The sequence below is a fragment of the Giraffa tippelskirchi genome, chromosome 4 (genome assembly GCF_054371585.1).
Source record: "Giraffa tippelskirchi isolate mGirTip1 chromosome 4, T2T-mGirTip1v1.2.pri, whole genome shotgun sequence".
Lineage (NCBI taxonomy): Eukaryota > Metazoa > Chordata > Mammalia > Artiodactyla > Giraffidae > Giraffa > Giraffa tippelskirchi.
Window position 1 is genome coordinate 31383090 of NC_137278.1, and position 20078 is coordinate 31403167.

General features: G+C 50.3%; 1 protein-coding gene across 13 annotated transcripts in view; it reads right to left on the minus strand.

Moving 5' to 3' along the window:
- Positions 1-20078, minus strand: part of DNMT3A (DNA methyltransferase 3 alpha) — a 129566-nt gene that overhangs the window by 23571 nt on the left and 85917 nt on the right. For 10 of the 13 annotated variants that reach the window (XR_014082709.1, XM_081592723.1, XM_081592730.1 and 7 more), the window contains 2 exons: positions 19272-19315; positions 18672-18818 (listed from right to left, as the gene is read on the minus strand). The exons of the other annotated variants lie outside the window; for them this stretch is intronic. Coding sequence is in view for 9 of the 10 variants with exons in the window: in XM_081592723.1 (XP_081448849.1) it covers positions 18672-18818; positions 19272-19315 (191 nt within the window). In the remaining variant the exon portion in view is untranslated. The remainder of the gene's footprint in view (positions 1-18671; positions 18819-19271; positions 19316-20078) is intronic. 13 annotated transcript variants of the gene reach the window in all.

Here is a 20078-nt window from a genome sequence, read left to right on the forward strand (position 1 = left end):
CTTGGGGGGGGGGGTAACGCGAGAAGTGGGTGGTCTCCTCTTCACACTGCCAGTGGATAGAGTGGTGCCTTAGCGTGGTGTGAGGAGTTCAGGCTTAGAAAATCACTTCCTGGCCAAGTCCTTGGGTCCCCTGGGTTATTCTGGGTCTGCCTTCGATGTCTCATTTTTCCTGTTTGCAAAGGTGCAGAGTTGGGGGTGGGGTGGGGAGGAAGAGTTCAAAAGTATAGCAACACCTTCATTCCCAGCACTAACATCTGCAAGCTCAAGACTCCGTTCCTCCTCTGGGGCCTCCAGGTGGAGCCTCCAGTTGCACCTTCAACCATTTCATGCTCCCTCCTGCTGAGCAGAGGCCCCTCCCCCCAAGGAGAATATATATATATATATATGCATGTGTGTGTGTATATTCAGATATACACATATATATACACACACACTCACACACTCTCTCTCTCTCTCTCCCCCTCCACACACCCCCCCAACTAACAACCCAGAAGCAGACACTGTTGGCCTTGCCTTCAAGGAGCTAACAAATTCAACTAGACTTGGAGTAATTGGAAAAGGTCATTGAAAAGCATCTCTAAAGAGAACTATACCACCAATACCAAGTCCAATGGGACAGGACGGCTTGGAAGCCAACCAAAAACAAGTAGTATGAGTGATAAATGAGGTTAATGAGATCAATGTGGAGCAGAGACTGAACCTGGAGGATGAATCAGATCTGGAATGAGACTGGCCAGGTAGGAAATAAGAGATGTTAGGCTGGAAAGGGAGGAGAACCCTTGCCCACCTCCACCTCTCATCTCCTCAATACAACTAAAGCGAAAGTGCAGAGAAGAGATGTCAATGGATATATCCTATTGCAGTGAAGAATAACCGCAGGTTTTCTGACATGACGAGGTAAATGGGTATTTTGGAAAGATTAGCGTGGTTTCAGTTTGCAAGATGAATTAAAAGGCAGAGCAGGGGAACCAAGGGTAAATGTCCCAGCAGGAAATGGCTGTGTGGCCGGCCGCACTGCTCGATAGATCAGGACTGGAGTTCTGGTTCTATCCCTGTGACCTTGAACAAGCCACTTAACTCTAAGAAGTCTTTTTTCACTTGCAAAACAGGAGTGATGACGTCTGCCCTCCCAGGTCAGGGATACCAGCATCTCAAGGAGCTAATGCCCCCAGGTGCCTGGCTTTCAGCCACAGACAGTGGGAACAAACCAGCTGGAACAGGTGCTGGTATAATGAGGTCAAAAGATGTGCTGTGAGGAGAACCCACCATCTTTGCCGGGGCTCAGCACCCTCCTGGGGGCCATCAGAGAACAGGAGGCTCTGAAAAGGGAAGAGGACCCCATATCAGAGAGCCTTCTCCACAGAACACCCAGGGAGTACGAACCTCCTCCCAGTCCTGACTGAGACCCAGAACCTCCACAGCAAAGAGGAGCCCTTCCACAAAACAAAGGCCCTAGTCTGCTCTTACCCATCATTCAACCCAATCAAGGTACCTGCTTGGTACAGTTTCCATGAGTTTATATCTCTTGCCTGCTCTCACCCTTTGAGGAATGTAATAGGACTTGCTTGGCTTCTCTCACTCATGCCTCCCCGGCATCCAGGCCCTGTTAACAGGCCACTTTAGACCTCACCCCAGGCATCCTCTCGAAATGAAGTTTCTGATCTGGCTTGGCCAGCTCTTTAAAAACACTATCTCACCTATGACATCTCCTTTTCTATTGTTACGTGGCTAAACATTTAGACTACACTCCGTGGTCTTGGTCTTCATTAAGTAATGACACCTGTGTATGCAGCCAGGACTCAAAAGTGTCAGAACGGATCAGGACCATCAGTTTCGCTTTCCCTTGGCCCACTCAAAAAGTGGCTTCTCCCTCCAGCTGCCAAACTTCCTTATTCTCGTTCTCTAAAATTAAGCTCAAATTGGTGGGGGGGGGCAAGATAAGAGTAGGGAATTAAGAGATACAAACTATTGTTTAACAAACTATAAGGATATACAGCACAAGGAATATAGTTAATATTTTATAATAACTGTGTGTGTGTGTGTGTGTGTGTGTGTGTGTGTGTGTGAGTCACTCAGTCATGTGCAACTCTGCGACCCCATGGACTATAGCCTGCCAGGTTCCTCTGTCCATGGAATTCTCCAGGCAAGAATACTGGAGTGGGTAGCCATTCCCTTGGTCCAGGGGAATCTTCCCAACCCAGTGATTAAATCAGGTCTCCTGCATTGCAGGCGGATTCTTTACTGTCTGAGCCACCAGGGAATCCCAAGAATACTAGAGTGGGTAACCTATCCCTTCTCCACGGGATCCTCCCGACCCAGGAATCGAACCGGGGTCTCCTGCATTGCAGGCGGATTCTTTACCAGCTGAGCTACCAAGGAACTCCATAATAACTATAAATGGAGTATAATCTTTAAAAATTGTGAATCGCTATGTTGTACCCCTGAAACATAATATTGTAAATCAACTATACCTCAATAAAAAATTGGGCTTAGTAAAATTAAGCCCAAATCTTACCTCTTCCACACAGCTCCCAACTTAAGCAAAAGGAAGCTCAACTCAAAAGTGTCCTCTTATTACTTACAGCACCACCCCTCTCCTGTAGCTATACCAACAGGAAAGGTTCCCCTTTTCTACACAGTGAGTCACTCAGACTGAGATCTGTGTCTACCTTGTACTTGGTGGGCACAGAGACCTCAAAGCGAAGAGACTCCAAGACCTAGGCTAAGAAGTGACTTTAGCCAAAGGTGAGGAAAAAACCAGGGCAGCCTTCTAGGATCCTCAGGTCATATATGTTCTCGACCTTCCAAAATAACCCTCCCAGGGTGGTTATTGGGTTATTTGATTAAGATAAAGATAGTCAACCTAAAATAGCAGAGCCATGTAAACTGAGCCAGGTTCTTGGACGTGTTCTAAAAGTATGTTGAAAGGAGGAACCCCTGGATGAAAAGAAGATCTGGTGGATGTCAAGAGCCTAAAAGAAGCGTTGGAGAAGAAGTATCCAGTGTGGTCCAAAAGAGAGGGCAACCTGAAAGAGAGGGCAACCTGAAAGAGAGGGCATATTTCCTGTTTGGCAGGCAGATCGCAGTGTTCCAACAGGCCTGATGAAAATACCTCTTAAGGACACCTGACTCAGCACTGATCCTGTGTTCATCAAGCAAACTTCTAACTTTAATTACATTTTCCAGTGACTCTGATACCGGTAAGTTGCCAGATAAAATGGGGACAAGCACTTGGATGGATCTGTGTTAGAAGGACAAGTCCTATTATAAATTTGTAAACTGAACATCCGGGTGTGGGCCTCACCCCTGTCTCTGGGAGCACAAGTGTAGGGAGCGCTGTGAAGCTGACTTTCCAGCTTGTGGAGCGGAGATGAGATGCTAAGTCGTGATCCTCCACCCAGGAGCAGCAGCTCCCACGGGCACAAGTGGGAATGCCTGACTGATTTTAACTCAAAGTTCAGCGTTCTGAGGCATGCTTTGTCATAAAATCCAGTGCTGGTGGGAGGTGGGGAGGTTATGTAGCATCCATTGAACAGGACATTTTAGCACCTGAGTCCCTGAACTCAAAATCGGAGGAACCAGGATCCCTGAGAAGCCATCTGCAAAGCCACATATTGGGAGACACTGTGCATTTCTTGACACACAAACATTCCCACTGCCCCCATGACAAATGAGAACTTATCTAGACAAGAACCACAAAGTCGAGATGGATGTCTCTTCCAATCCTGCCCTTCCACCTATAGCTCAGAAGCCTCCATACCACACAGTAGACCTCTGACCACCTGCTGATTACAGCCTGCACTCCTTGCATGGCACTCAAGGCCCCCACCATCTGCAGCCCTTACCTCACACAACCTGCACTCAGCCCACCCACTTGCTATTTCCCAAATATGCCCTCCATGCCTTTGCTCATGCCATTCCTTGCTCCTCCCCTTCACCTTCCACCATTCAAAAGCCTACCTATCCTTCTCAGCCCAATTCACCAGTTACCTCCACCATGAAGGTTTCTCTAGACCTGAATTGGCCAGTGAGAGAGCCACTGGCTGCACAAAGCCATTTAAATTCATTGAAATTAGATAAAAATGAGAATTCAGTTCCTCAGTTGCACTAGCCACATCCCAAGTGTCCAAGAGCCCATGTGGCTGAGGGGGACTACTATAGCAGAGGGCACAGATTTTAGAACATTTCTGTCATTGCGGAACATTCTCCTGGACAGTGCTACTCTGGCCCCTCACCCTTATCGTCCCCCACCCAAAAGTTACCTTGTCCCGCCTCCTCCCCCATACTCCCAGAGCATTGTGTAATCCTCTCCTAGCACCTGCTGATCTTTGCCTGGACTAAGGTATACTCCTCTTTCCTCCCCACAAGATTAAAAATCCCTAGAGGGCAGGGCCTGGCTCTCACTCAGGTTCACGTGGAAGCAGTGTGGACCAGAGCCTCTTGCACACTGTAGAGGATTAAAGCAGTGCTTGCTGAACTGAATCCAACACTGTCTTCAGAGCCTCATCCAGAGTCTACTGACCAAGTTCCCAGATGGGAACAAATACTTTCCACAGCAAAGTTCCGATAGGTGCTTAAGAGGTCTGGGTCCACGGCTCCCGAAAGAGGCCGGGGATCTTTGTTTTCCTGCTCCCCTGCCATCCACATGGAGGCTGCAAGCAAATGACCAGGACTGGGCTGCTGGCAGGGAAGCTAAAAATAGCCACAGAGCCAACAGCAAGGAGTTAGCAGGACTTGTTGCTAGGGAGACCAGTCACAGAGAGAGCAACCAAGCAGGGAGAAAGCGTCAGACCTGCACCCAGAGAGCAGAGGCCACAGTGGTGGTGGTGGTGGGGGGACCTTAAAGTTGACAGGGGTCCAAGGCTCCCACCTAGAGATGGTTCTGCCTTCTGGCAGCTCCTGACTAATATACTAAGTGGGGCAAATATTCCCCCTGTCCCTCAGTAACCCATCTCCATGGAAACCACCATTGCTGGGGTGAAGTACCAGCCCCTGGAAGGGAGGCCTCTGCCTGGAGCTGGTTGTTATGGCAACTTCCCCCCCACCCCCCAATCCTCTCTCTCCTGGCTTCTCCTGTGGGGAAAAGGTGGGGGCCTGGTCTTGGCTTAGCCAGCGTGACTAGGAAACACCGGCTTCCTGACAAGAGTGACCTACGATGGGCTCTTCGGAAGCTCCGGGGACCCCAGAAAGGCCAGTCAGTCCTCAGCACAAGGCAGAGCTTCCTTTCCTTCCTGTGGGGGCCTCACAGGTCACCTTGACAGGAGAATCTCAAACTCATTTATATCAGGATCACCCAAGGAGGTTTTTAAAAATACAGATTACTAGGCCCACCTATGGAGATGAGCTGGCTTAGGGTAGAGCCCAGGAATCTATTAAAACCCCCTCCCCCTAAGTGATTCTGCTTCCAGCCAGGTGTGGAGATCACCGACGACCCTGGCTGTTACAAATGAGGAAACTGAGGCCTGCAGGGGACCGAGCCCACCCAAAAGGTCAAAAACTGAGGAGGGGGAGGTAGAAGGAGGGGAGTCACCCCCTCTCTTGGGCCTGTCTCTCTCGTTACCCCTTCAAACCAGAACATGCTGATGTCTGATATTGGACTGTGACTTAAAACTGAGCCTCTCCACAAACTGTCCCCTCTGGCAGAAAGTGGAGGGTAGCAGAGCTGGGCAGTCTGGTCCCCAGAGTGTTCAGAGTGGTGGCAGCCCAGGCAGACAACCTGGACTCAAAGAGGAGATCCAGCCTCCTTCAGAAGGAAACCAAAGGGTCACCATGGAAACTGCAGTGTGCTGGCCTGGTTGGGCTCGGTGCCATCCCCAAACCTGGGCCCAAGAGTGGCTCATCTTTAGGCAAAGGCCATGGGGCAGGGGCAGCCCACCCCCTCACAACCCCTCACCCCCACCAGTCTAGTCTACTTTCAGAACTGTAAGGAGGCTGTGCTTTATCCAGGAGCCAACCTCTGAGCCTGCCTGAATCACACCAAAACCCTAGGATCCAGCAGCAGCACCCACACCAGCTGGGGCGGGGTGGGTGGGGAGGTGGGGGGGGTGGGGGGAGGGAGGGGGCGGAGCCAGTGCAGGAGCTGGCCTCCCTCCTGTTACTCTTCACAGCCTAATTGTGTGCCCAAGACCCACCGCACATGAAGCCACAGCCCTCATTCAAGACAGCATGCAATTAGATGGTAAATTATGTGGTAGAGACGCTTTCTCCATGTGCTGAAGGAAATCTGAGGCGGCCGGGATCAGTCAAGGCAGGAAGACTCGAGGGAGGATGAGAGACGGTGAACCAGGACAGGGCCCGGCCTCCCAGGTTTCTCAGACGGGCAGATCTTTGGGGGTATCTGCAATTGCGTTAGCTTCCCAGCGAGATGCACAAGCACAGCTGTATGCACACCTGTTAGGGAGGCGAGCCACCGAGGGCCTCCTGCCTGTTCTACATTCCACTGCTGACAAACATTCTGATCCAGAGTAAAATGCAGGGTCTGGGAGCCACCTCCTCACTGACCCCTCACGTCTCCATCTCTTTTGCCTCTCTCCCTGGTTCTCCCATCCCTTCCTTCCTGGCTCCCCAAGTCATTACATGCTTGGAAGTCTCAACTCTCCAGACCTGCCAGCAGCTCCCAAAGCCTCAGCTGCAGCCTCCTTCCTCCCCTCGCCCATCTGCCGCCTTTTTCCCGACAGCTCCAGGTCTGCTCCTTAAGAGGAAGGCTTCTCCACAAACCTGACTCTCCCGCCCCATCACTTCCAGCCCCTAACCAGGAGCTGCAGGGTGAGCACGTCGAGTGCGGGCTGTGGGCAGGGAGCAAGGGTGGAGGCGGTGGTGTGCCAGATCCCCAGGTCTCACCTGCCCCTTGCCAGGAAAAAGAACAGAAGGGGCAGGATAGGAGCAGAGGATCACAGCTGATGACAAAGCTTTCAGTAAGTGCTTAGCTTCTTTGGATCTTAGTTTCTTAATCAGTCTGATGGGACCACAGATATCTGCTGAGTATTATAGGTAAGGTCAAAGGAAGTCAGGAGGGCATATCGTGTAAGAGGTTTGGAAAGAAACTTTCAACAAGTTAGCTTGACCACGTACAGTCACTTTGCTTTAGAAACTAGACTCTGGGGAGATTTGTTAATTTTATACCTGGGGGGGTGTGGGTCCAAAGGAACCAGGTAAACCTGAACCGCCAGGGTTGTTTTCTCCTCCCCTCCCCCACCTCGGGCTCCAGGGGTCAAAGGGAGGGACCTCAGGGACCACCATTCAGATTCAGGCATGCAGACCCTCTCAAGTTTCAGGGTCCCAAGAGAAGACCCAGGAGGAGCCCAGCAGACAAGCCTCGGGGTAAGCCCGTGGCTGAAAACACTAGGAACGCCTACCATCTCCATCCCAAAGGAAACATTTGAATTCCTGCACCAAGTCCTTTCCGGTCTTCTCCCCCCACCTCTGTTGGGAAACAGTTCTCTAGCTGTGCCGGCCTTAGAGCCCATACTTCTTCCTCAGCTCAGTGTTCACGGCCTGAGTTTCAAGCCCTTAGAATCACCTGGAGAGCTTTAGGAGCGATCTGGGCCTGGACCCAGAACTAAATTCCAAGTGTACTGAATCCAGGGTGGGGGGCCTAGACATCAGTGGTTGAAACAGACTCCCAGCTAATGCGAATGTGTAGGGAGACCCCGTGAGGGTAACAGGGTGGTGGTGATTGTTCAGTTGCTAAGTCGTGCCCAACTCTTTGCAACTTATGGACTGCAACATGCCAGGCTTCCCTGTCCTTCACTATCAGGGTGGTGGGTGACACGATAAATGCATTATTGGAGGAATCTCTTCTGTGTCAGGTGGCTTCCCGGCTTACTCAAGTGGTAAAGAATCTGCCTGCAATGCGGGAGACCTGGATTCGATCCCAGCTTGGGAAGATCCCCTGGAGAAGGACGTGGCAACCCACTCCAGTATTCTTGCCTGGAGAATTCCATGTACAGAGGAGCCTGGCAGGCTACACAGTCCATGAGGTCGCAAAGAGTTGGACACAACTGAGCAAGTAACATATTCACTACACTTCTGTGTCAAGTTTGGTTTACTTCCGATCATCTGAGGCTGGGTGGTTCTCAAACTTGCACAAGGCCCAGAACCATGGGCACCTGACTAGGAAATCAGATTTCCCAGGAATCACACCAGGGTCTCTGCCTCATAGCTCCAGAATGTGTGTGTGTTAGTCACTCAGTTCTAACCCGTCAGGTCTCTGTGGCCATCCAGGTCCTCCCCCTCTCCCATGCCAACTGCACGCTGTGAGCAAATTTTACTGTTTTTCTGACTTGCCATCCCTTAATAACAACTCTTCAGAGATGCTATATGACTCTTTAGTTCAGGAATAATGGGAAAAAAAAAGGAATAATGGGCAGTATATTTTTAATTTTTCACTTTCAACTCAGATTAAGCAAAAGTAGGAATAAAAAAGTACAGTCTCCTGTTTATGCAAATCTAGGTACTGTTTAAAAGGCAACTCTTTTAAAAGGCTCCACAGACAGGTGAAAAGGGGGCCTTTAGTGATCCTTCAGTTGTTTGGAACTCCTGCCAGCTGGTTGCTCCCAGAAGCCCCAGGTAGGTGAGCTGACCCTCCCTACCCTGGTCATCCCAATGCAGGATTCCTCCCTCCCTGCTCGCCAGCCTGCACTTACCCTCCTAGTGGATGACTCCTGAGTGCCTGCTGAACTCCTCCCCATTGTCAGCCACCCTACTGGCTTCTCAAAAGCAGCTTGTCCAAAACCTAACTTAAAAATCCACTCCTGGGACTTCCTGGTGGTCCAGCAGTTAAGAATCCGCCTTCCAGTGCAGGGGACGTGGGTTTGATCCCTGTGGCGCATTGCAACTAGGCCTGCCCGCCACAACTACTGAGCCTGCACTCCGCAATGAAAGATCCCACATGCAGCAACTAAGATCTGACACAGCCAGACAAACAAATGAATAAAATTTACTCCTAAGAGAGTATCTTCATGACTTTAGGGTAGGCAGAGAACTCAGAGATCACACACACACGCACTCCAATAAAAGAAGAATTTGGTTAACTGGACTTTGTTCAAATTAAAAGCGTCTGACCATCAAAATACATCCTTAAGAAAATGTAAAGTCCATACCACCTTCCTGCTCCAAACCTGCTCTTCTCCCTAGTTCAGGATTACCTAGTTTATATAATGACCGCTCACCCCAGCCCCCAAATACCAGCCAGGTTTCTCCCTTCCCTCCAACCAGAGGCAAACTGTATCAGTTCTGTCAAGTCTGCCTCCCACTGCCTGGCCCCTTCCTCAAAATCAGATGAAACGCCCTCCTAATTGGTCCTTCTTCTCACCTTCCTTGGTTCCCCTTGCATTGCAGCCAGGGTTACCTTCCCAAAATACGCATCCCATTCTCTAACATTCCAACTCCCTCCTGCACAGTGAAGCCCACGTTTCTCACTATGACAGGGAGGCTGGTGACAATCTGACCATCTCCCTTTGCAGTTTTATCTCTTCTTACACTTCCTTGCCGACTCCCACACCTAGTTACCAGCTCTCACGCTGTTCCCTGACCAACCCAGAAGCTTCATGCCTATTTGTCTTTGCCCTCAGTGGTTCTTTTTCCTGAAATGCCTTCCTTATTTATCCTTATTGGAATTCTCAAAGGACACCTCCTCCAGGGAACCTTCCAGGAGTTCCCCCAGAAGTTCTCTTGCCCTCCTCTGTGCTCACCAGACTCTTGGTGGCAGAAGCACAGGCCAAGGCCCATGCTCCATCTGATGCTGTGGCTCACGGTGGGCACTCCTGCCTCCTCCTCTAGACCATGTGTGCCCTGGGACAGGGACTGTGTCCACTGTCTCCTCCAGTGCCAGCATGGTGCTGCGTGTATTTAGTACATACAGACTCAAGTCCGTTTACGACATCAGAAGTACTGGCTCCTTAACAGAGTCACACAGTCGAGCTGAGCCCCCCATGCTTGAGCATCCCAGGGACCTCCTTAATGAATGCTCTGATCATGAAAGTAAAGAAGATAGACTAGCACCACTGGATCTTCTCCTCTGTTTGCCTCACAGCGAGGGCTATGAGGTTTCTGAAAGCTGAAATAAAAATGCAGGAAATCTTGAGGTGCTCTAGATCTCAAACTCCTAGAGGGTTTTTTTGGATCCCACTCAGTGCCCTTCCCCCACTGTCCCCGTCAGGCAAACTCCTATCCCAGTAGCAGGCCTGCAAGATGTCTCTTCTACGGCAGGCCTTCCCGGCCTCCTTGGGCAGGGCTAGTTAGCCACTCTCATGGCCCCTTTCCTCCTATTTCTATCCTAGCCCTTACTGGGTTGCAGCACTTATCTGCCTACCGCTGCCAGGGTGGGATTCTGACATTCCTTTAAATGTGTTCTTTAGTGTCTAGAAAATGTGCGAACGTGGCAGAGACCCAGATGCATATGGAGTTTTCTGAAAGCCTGAGCACAAAGTATTTGCTCAGTCAAGGTTTGTAACTCTCAAAATGATGAAGGGTGATCATGTGACTAAAGAAGAGAAAACGAGCAGTAAGGGGCAGACCTAGCTAGGCACATGGTGACCAAAGCCAGAACAGGGATGTACAATTCCTGAGCTGAGGAAATGCCCCAGGAACATGTGCCTGTTAGACAGGGGTGTGTTTGCATATCACCTTTTTATTGGTGGCTTCAAGTGCCTTCCTCACCCAGGTGAGTAGCAAGCCCTACCATTTCTGATCCTGGCAGCAAATACAATAAAAGAGGGCCACTGTGAAGAGGAAAGGAAAGCTAGATTCTAGCAAAAAACATGAATTTTGTGAAAGTTTTTTCTAAGCATCTTTATTAAGATGCTTTATGTATGTGCCTCTAAAAGAAGCATATATGTGAAGTATGAGAATTCACTCAAACATTTAATTTAGGATGTCCATACAAGGAGACGAAGGGAGCTACAGCTCATGACTTCAGTCTGCCTCCCCTTCTGAATCTCGGGGGTCATCTGGTCTATTTGTGCCCTGCTGCAAATGAGGAAACTAAAGTACAGAGAGGAGAACAACCTTCTCAAATTGATCCCGGGTAGAGGCTGTACTCAGAAACCAGGCCTCCTGAATCTCATTCCATTTACTTAATCCAATTTCACAACATCAAAACCAACCATGAGAAAAACAGCAGTTCAAGGGTGAGAGCTCAGCACCAAAGGAGTGGAGAAGGAAGTGGGGAAGGGGTCCCAGGATGAAAGGGACCCAAACCTGGCAAGACCCTGCGGCCTGAAGACCTGCAGCCGAGGTGGGGCAAGGCGGCACGGACAGAGGGCTGGGCCAGTGGGCTCCCTCCAACCCCATCCTGTAGTTTCAGGGGAAGCCAAGACTGAAAACCAGGAAGACCCAGTTCTAGTGGAGTTGTTTGTGAAACAGAAGCAGCCTGCGATCTGGAGTCTGGTTTAGCCCACGGGCCTCTCCACAAGGATGTCCACGTGGCTCTTATCTCCTCATCTACAGGAATCTTAGCTTCCTAGTGGTAAAATAGGGACGAAAATGAGCTCTTATAGTAATTGTGAATAGTATACCTGTAAAATGACAAAAATAATACAATTTAGTAACAAGTCTGATGTCCTTTATTTAAGGGAAAACAGTCCACAGACTGGGGCAGTAGAACGGCTCAGAGCTGCAAGAGCGCCTTCCCAAGGATGTTGGGCCAGCACAAGTTCCGCCCACTGATAGAAGAGGCATCTGGAACAGGAACAGGGCGTGATTGGCCAGCAAGGATGGGATTTCCTTATAAGGCAGCGAGTCTTGTTTCCTAGGGGAAGGTGAACCCACTAAACTGAGCTGAAGGATTAGCAGGAGTTTCCTGTACCTGCTCTGACGTAGCTTTATTTATTATTTAAAAAAATTTTTTTTGGCTGAGGCATGGCATACGGGATCACAGTTCTCCAACTGGGGATCAAACCTCGGCCCTCTATTATGGAAGCATGGATTCCTAACCACTGGACTAGCCGATGGACCACCTAGGGTTTCCCAGGTGGCACAGCGGTAAAGAATCTGCCTGCCAATGCAGGAGATGCAAAACACAGGGGTTCGATCCCTGGGTCGAGAAAGATTCCCTGGAAATGCAAATCCCCTGGCTACCCACTCCACTATCCTTGCCTGGAGAATCCCATGGACAGAGGAGCCTGGGGGGCACAGTCCACGGGGTTGCAAAGAGTCGGACATAACTGAGCACACATACACGGATGGCCTAGCCCATGCACTGACCTAGGTTTAGATTTCTGATCTGGGCCGGGCCACAGGGGTGGTCTCTATTTTGTGAATCCTGAAATACAAAGTTACTTTATCATTTCTTAGGATTGTGGCAAAAGTTAATGTTCTCGGCACTGTCCCTGAGATGAAGTGAAAAGTGAAAGTGAAAGTCGCTCAGTCATGTCTGACTCTTTGTGACTCCATGGACTAGAGTCCATGGAATTCTCTAGGCCAGAATACTGGAGTAGGTAGCCTTTCCATTCTTCAGGGGATCGTCCCAAGCCAGGGATCAGACCCAGGTCTCCCACATTGCAGGCGGATTCTTTACCAGCTGAGCCACCTGAGATGAAGGAGATGCTCATAAAGCTACCCCTTTGGCCTATTGCAGGTTTGGCCATGGTCATTACTGTTTTCTCACCACTAAAAAGTGGGGGTTGTTCTAAGCGCTCTTCTCTCTGTGCAGCACCCCCTCCAGATGGAGTGAACATTCCAGTGGGCAAACAGCTGGTCCACTGAAGAGACAACGGGGCGCCTCTGTGATGACAGTTTCACAGCCTGTCCTAAGAGCCAGCCCTGGAACTCACTACTGAGTACAGGCTGTCACAACAGTGCCTTTAAAAGGTGTTCGTTCAGCCTTTTGGTAAAGTACACTTGTCACACCTGCTCCAAAGAGCATCATCTCCTTTAAGGGCAATGTTATTTTTGAGGCCATACTGTAAGGGTTCGGGTTTTCATTAGTTTATATACTATATGGTGAATAAACAAGGAACGTATGCCATTTGGAATCCCCTAAAACTGCTACCCACATACTTGGCTAATAGTTTGGTTTTAGTCCTTAAAGGTCTACTTTACGTTGCCATTTCTCACGTCTCCTGTACTAAATAAAGCCCAGGAAATCACACTTAATTCATCTCCTTCTTCTCAAAGCACCCAACACAATACGCCCAAGCCCCCAACACCGAAGGTGCTTGGGGATAGCTTATTAAATGGAATATAGCACAGAAGGAGATGACCCTCTGGACACTCAGAGGCTGTTGTTCCCAGGGCCAACAGGAAGCACAGTCTGTTGAGACTGCAGGGTTATAAAGCAAGAGGAAGCAACATTTGCTCAGCTCACAGAAGCAGCAGCACAAATGGCCAATAAACATATGAAAAGATGTCCAACCTCACTTATTATCTGGGAAATGCCAATTAAAATCATAACAAGATAGTGTTTTTCCCACCCATTAGATTAGCACAATATTGATGTTGGCACAGGTGAAAATCTTCTCATACCCTGTTTACGGGAGCCTAAGTTGGCATTGCCCTTTTTGGAGGACAACTTGGCAGACTGTATAAAATGCAAAACACATTCCTTTCAACCCAGCATTTCTCTTTCTAGGTATCTATCTGACAGAAACAGATGCACAAAGAGACATGACCAAGGATGTTCACTGCTGTGGTGCTTATGCAGTAAAATATTGTAAACCACACAAATGTCCACCAATAAGAGAATGGTTAAATAAAATCATGGTAATCCATACAGTGGAAGAGAACAGTAATTACGTGGCTTGATTGCCCAGACTTATCATAAGTGAAAAAGCAAGCTGTAAAATGAAACTATAGTGTGGTTCTAGTTATATAAAAAAGGAAAAGAGAAAAAAAGCAACTGTGAAGCAAAATTATAAATTTACACACATACAAGATGGATAGCGACAGCACCAGATAACTCTGGTAGGGGAATTAAAGTCACTGGGGAGGGATGGTTGTTTTTTTTTTTTTAAAGAATGTATTTGTGTAATACTTATATAAAATCGGTTTTAAAGAATTATGCATGTCCTATTATATTCTAGCCCTGTGCTGTACATGTTATATATACCTTATTAACCCACACAACTCTGAGATTAGAAGTAGTCATTCATTCATTCAGTAAACCTTTACCGAGTACCTCCTGAATGGCAGCCCTGGGGGCAGAGGTGCCCAGAGGGCCTGTGCTGAACAAGCTCGGGTTGGGCAGAAGCAGAAAACAAACTGGTGAGTGGGGCTCCATGAAGATGAGATGCACACAGGACAGCAGAGTACAGTCAAAGTCTGCAAACAGCACAGGGACCTAAGCTTGAGGGGCGGGGGCAGTGGTGGGGGAGGGGGGCGGGGAGGGGGTGGTTAAGTGATGCTGAAGGTCTCATGTCCAGTGAGTGGACAAGCTGGCACCTGGACTCACTTCCAGGAAAGTGAAGGCTGTGTTGCCTGTGGGGAGAGAAGGGGGCTCTGAGTGCAGGAGGGAGAAGGGAGGAGAGGACAGACTGGAATATGTGGACCAGAAATTACTTGTTGCCTGTGTGCATACTAAGTCGCTTTAGTCGTGTCTGACTCTTCTTCGACCCCATGGACTGTAGCCTACCAGGCTCTTCCGTCCATGGAATTGTCCAGGCAAGAATACTGGAGTGGGTTGCCATTTCCTCCTCCAGAGGATCTTCCTGACCCAGGGATCTAACCCAAATCTCTTACATCTCCTGCATTGGCAGGCGGGCTCTTTACCACTAGTGCCACCTGGGAAGCCCCCGATTACTTGTTATCAGTATTAAATACGTATTAAACACCTAGTAAGTCTGAGAATGCAGGAGTCCCTCCATTTGGGTTGGAAGCCAGCAAAGAGGCAAGATTCTAGAACAGCAAGACATGGTATCCTGACCCTGAAGTAATTTAGAATTGGTTGAGGTGAAGACATTAAAGAGAGTCATAACATCACCGGGCTATAACCGCGTCCTAAAACCACCAGCACTGACACACACAGCGAGCCCACAGGCCCTCTGGCTTGATGACAGTTCCAGCCGCTTGGCCAAGCCTCTGCCTTGCACTCGTGAGGGTTAATGAGGTAACACCTGTGAAAAGCCCTTCCTAAGCCTAAAGTGCTCCTTCAGGGCCACGCTGTTCTGAAAACAGTCAGAAAGAAGAGTCTGGAACTGCCCTCCTTTGGGGGAAGGTGCCTCTCGTCTCTCCTCCCCACTCCCCGCCCTGGGCTAGTTCTGCCAGGCCAAGGTAGGTTCTCCTTGGCTCAAGCACAGTGGAGACCCAGTGGGGACACCAGGAGTGTGGGATGGAGAAGACTCAGGCACCGCCTTACCCATGGGAGCCTGCCCTCAGTCCCCCAGCCCCACACTATTCTCCAGGTACACTTGAGAGCACCCCCAGAAACCAATAGCCTGGGCCTGAGCTCCCCTAGCAGTTGTCTCATATTTAACCTACCTCCCAACTGCTTAGCCAACCAACAGCTATTCACAGAGCCTGTTCTCCCTGCCCAATTATCAGGTTTGGCATAATTGGTGAAGCCATAACATGTAAGAGTTAGTGAAAAATACTCTATGAAATATAACTGACTGCTAAACCCAACAATATTAACAGTAAGGACTACAGGAGTGCAGAGAAGGGAAGAGGGCAGTGTGGACTGGAGAGATCCCAGAGAGCTTCTTGGAGGAGGCAGCAGCTCTCAGACTCAACCCTGAAGAATGAATAGGGGAAAGTATAGCAGGAACAAAAGCAGGAAGGAAGTAGAAAGGGGAGACTGGTCTCTCACAGGGACTGTCCTATTAGAGAATGGCAGTGGGGGGTTTCAGGGGGTGGAGCCACAAGAGGTCACAGTGAGGGTCAAAGTCTTGAGAAAGAGCCAGAGGATTTCTGACATGATAGGGAGACAACGGAGAGTTGTTGCTGGTTCTATTGCAGGGCCTGGTCACGACTAAGGCAGAAGTTAATCCTTACAAGGACAAGTACAGAGGTGCAGAGAATAGGAGATGGGACAGACAGACATGAGCATCCCAGCTCGGGCAGGAATCCCCACTTCAGCCTCAGCAGAGGGGTTGGAAATGCCCCGTTTTTCTCATCCAATTATTTTAAATTTCATTTATTTTGTGATAGTCTAAGTCTTAATTTTTTTTTTTTTTAAAGCTTAAGGTGGCAGGTAATCTCAGATGGTAAAGAGCAGACCTCACTGTGTGGAGTGACCAGGGAGGTCATGGGAAAAGGAAATTAAGCCGAGGGGGATATTTTGAGGGTAGAAGGCTCTACAGTTGAGGCACGTGGACCAGGAGCAGACTGGGGTTAGGTGAAGCCTCACAGCCTTCACACAAGCCCAGCTATCCAGCCACCCTCCTGCTGCTCTGAGCCTGCATCCTGTGCTCCTTCGTCCACCACCATGGATCTCCATTCCCGAAAAGACCACACAGTCTTGTGCCTCTGAGCTTCTGCACAAGCTGTAAGTCTCTTTCTACCTCGCCTTTCCTCCCCTTTCCCTAAATTCAAGTTCATCTTTTAAAAGCCAAAAGCCACCTCTTGCTGATGCAAAGGTGACCCCAGGCAGAATTAGTCTAAGTTCCTTGGCGATGCTCTGCCTGAGGTGCCTGATCCCTCATCCTGAGTTTTAGCTGGGGGGAACTTCCCTGGTGGTCCAGTGGTTAGGACTCTGTGCTTCCACCACAGAGGACACGGTTTCAATCCCTGGTTGGGAACTAAGATCCCACATGCCACATGGCGCAGCCAAAAAAGATTTTTTTAAATAAATTTTAGTGGCAATTTTAAAATTGAGAAAATGTATCTATTATCTTACTTTTCCCTGTGAGTTGAGAAAAGACGGCCTTTTTTTTTTTAATTGCAACTGAGGGCAGGCCTCCATAGGGTTCTTCAAGTACAGTTTGAGGATCACCAAATTTCTGGAAGCCTTCAAGTGTAAAAGTCATTATATCTAGCCTCTAGCCCCAGGGCTAAAGGAGAGCAGAAGCACAGACCCCACATGATGAGTAGTTAAAAAGCAAAGCCCCTCCCACCGACCACAGAGGAATAGCCCCAAGTCCTGAATGAAATTTCCATCCCAAAGACCACACTTAAAGCTCAGAAACCTTGCAGACCCTGTCCCTTTTCCAGGCTCTTCCAGGAGAGAAATTTCTGCCTTCCTGGATCCCAGAGGAAATGGAAATAATCAAGTAGCCACCACCCTCTCTCTTTCCCACCTGGTTCGGAACTTTCTCTAGAGCAAGCTCTCACACAATGCAGACGGGATAACACCCTCCTTTGTAGGCCTGGGGTAAAGACCAGTGAGAGTGAAGGTGAAAGGCCCCAGGTGGTGGCAATTCATGGCGGGTCCCTTCCCTTCCTGGCACCAGCTGATCAACACGCTTTCTCTCTACTCATCAGACACACAGGAGGGCAGTCCCCCAGTGGTTGCTCAGGGGGACTGCTTTCGCCCCTTGGTCTCCACCTCCTCACCACCTCTCACTTCAGCAGAAGCCCTTCCTCACTCCTGACGCGAACGGGAAGCCTCTCCAGGTGGGCAGGTGCAAACAGCCTGTCTCAATTCAGCCTCCACAGGGCAGGGTGGCCGCTGCCTCTGGAAAAGCTCCTCTCCTTTCTGAGACGCGGCTCTTCCTCCCAGGCCCCTTCTCAGTACCGCTGCTGCCACTGCCCCTACCTCATGCGGCCATAACTGTAGGGTTTCTGTGGACCGAGGCCTGGGATGCATCTCGGTTCTCTCCAGTCTCCTAGGTGAGCTCATCAGTGTTTGTGGTTCTATGCCTTCCCACCTTTGCATCTGCAGCCTGGACCTCCCTCTGCTCTGGGATTCGGGCACCTTAGCATCTCAGACTAAACGCTTGCTTCCCTCCCACCCCAGACCCATTCCTCCTCTAGTCTTCCCACCTGAGGAAGCAGCACACCCATCACACCCCTGTGGGCCGTGTGTCCATCCTCTCCTCTCCCACATCCTTCCCATCGGTTAGCAAGCCCAGATCTGTCCCTCTCCTTCAACATTGCTGCTCCTTTAATCTACATCGAATCACTCCTCTGCGTAGAAACCTTCAGGGGCTGCCCAGGATACTCAGCGTTAAACCAGCTTTCGGCCCAGATCTCAAGGCTCTGTATGATTGGCCTCTGCTTACCTCCCCTCGCCGCTTCTCATCTGGCCCCACTCTCTCCCCTGCTTGGTTCACTCTAAGAAGACCGGTCTTTTACACAACCCAACAAGTCAGGACCTCGCTTGTGCTGTTTCCTCTGCCTAGAATATTCTCCCCCACCCCACAACTCACAGAGCCAGCTCTTTTATTCCTTCAGGTCTCAACTTCAACGTCGCCTTCTCCAAGAAGCCTCTCTGCGTCACCCCACCTAAAGCAGGCCTTTGTTACTCTCTATTTCAGCTCTTGTTTACTTGTTTTCTGTACATCTCCCCCATCACAATGTCAGCTCCACGAGGGCAGGAATTATACGTGCACAAGGCCTAGACACTGCCTGCTTGCACAGTGAGTGTCCAGTAACATTTGTGGAAATAACAAAGGACGCGCAGTCACTGCCTAGGGAGCCAGCAGTTCCCTGTAAGTGTGAGAGCTTAACCTGAAGGGGAAGGGGAAACTGAGGCTCAGCCAGGGCCTGACAACAGCCGCAGATGGTGGCTGAAGCTAACTTCCGGTTTCCCGGTTCTGTGGGACAGGCTGGGGCCCAGGCCAGAGAAGGCACCTCACCTCCCTTTTCCAGCGTGCCAGCCACTCGTCCCGCTTGCGCTTGCTGATGTAGTAGGGGTCCCCCGCCTGGAAGGTGAGCCGCGGCATGGGCCGCTGGCGGAGGCTGGACTCCCAGCCCAGGCCACCCCGCAGCCGGCCCCGGGAGCCCTAGGACAGAGAGACGACAGACAGACCGGCATTAAGGTGGGCATGGACAGCCCTGCTGCAGGGTCGTTCCTCCTGGAGGGGAAACCAAGGAGGCACTCACCTCGAACAGAACACAGGAGCTCTGACTCCTGGCCGGAGATGCCGGCCCTGGAGTGCGGGACAAGCCCCTGCCTGGGTGGGAGGAGTGAGGGATGGGGGCGGGATGTGGGGCAGGACATAAACCAGGAGGGGAGGTGCTTGGTCTCGGAGTGGGGACCAGCTGGCTGCCTCACTGGGGGCCTTCCAAACTCCACACCCACTTCCTCTGCTCCTCACGGAGGGACAAGTACACAAGGGGCCAGGGGCCACCTCGGGCTCCCCTCACACACACTCGCCACAGTCGGTCAGAGCGGTGGCTTTCTTCTCCTAGAATCAGGATCCACAGAGCCCCTGGGGGTTGAGGAAAACACTTGCCTCCATTTTCATGGATTCGATGTTGGTCTCCTTCTGTTCTTTGCCTGTGGAGAGGGAAGAACAAAGGGACTGTCGGCAGAGTTACAGGAGTGGCTCAGAGGCCTCACCTTGTGCCTGGGGTCCCTGCCTCGGGGATAAGGCTTCTCCAACCATTTGGTCGTGCCTATGTGAAATCTGATGGCCTACTGTGTGCCAGGCATCATATCATGCTGGCCCCAGGACTCAGAGCGCAGCCAGGGCAGAAAAAGGACCTGGGCAGGGTTGGAAGGCCAAACCCAAAGGAACAATAGAAAAGCCAGGGCTGTGGTTTCTGGCCCATGTAGTGAGTCAGGCACACAGAAGGGTCTGGAAAGAGCCCCTTTGGCTACTCCCAGTCAACAGAGCTCAATTACTGGAGGGGAGGCCAGACTGCATGGTGCGGGGTGTGGCAAAGATGCTCTGGGGGGGGGAGGATGGGGGCACAGGGGGACCGGAGCAAGACTACTGAAGCAACTTCATCTCTTTGAGACTCAGTTTCCTCATGTGGAAAATAAAGATGCTGGAAATGGTTTCTAACGTGCTCCTGCAGTTCTCAACACCGTGTTTCTGCCATGAATATCTGCCTCTGTGCCCCATTCTCAGGTCCCTGAGTTCTGTCTTTATTCTAGAAGCCTTGGATTCCCACTCTCGCCACAGTCGTTTTGTAATCTCTCCCAGCCTTTCCCTCATTGAGTATAGGTACATAATCCTGTTAATGCTTCAGGAAGACAGCATTTCCCTGCTCCTCTTCCCCACGGTTCCTCAGTGGGCCCCAACTCCAGTTCCTGG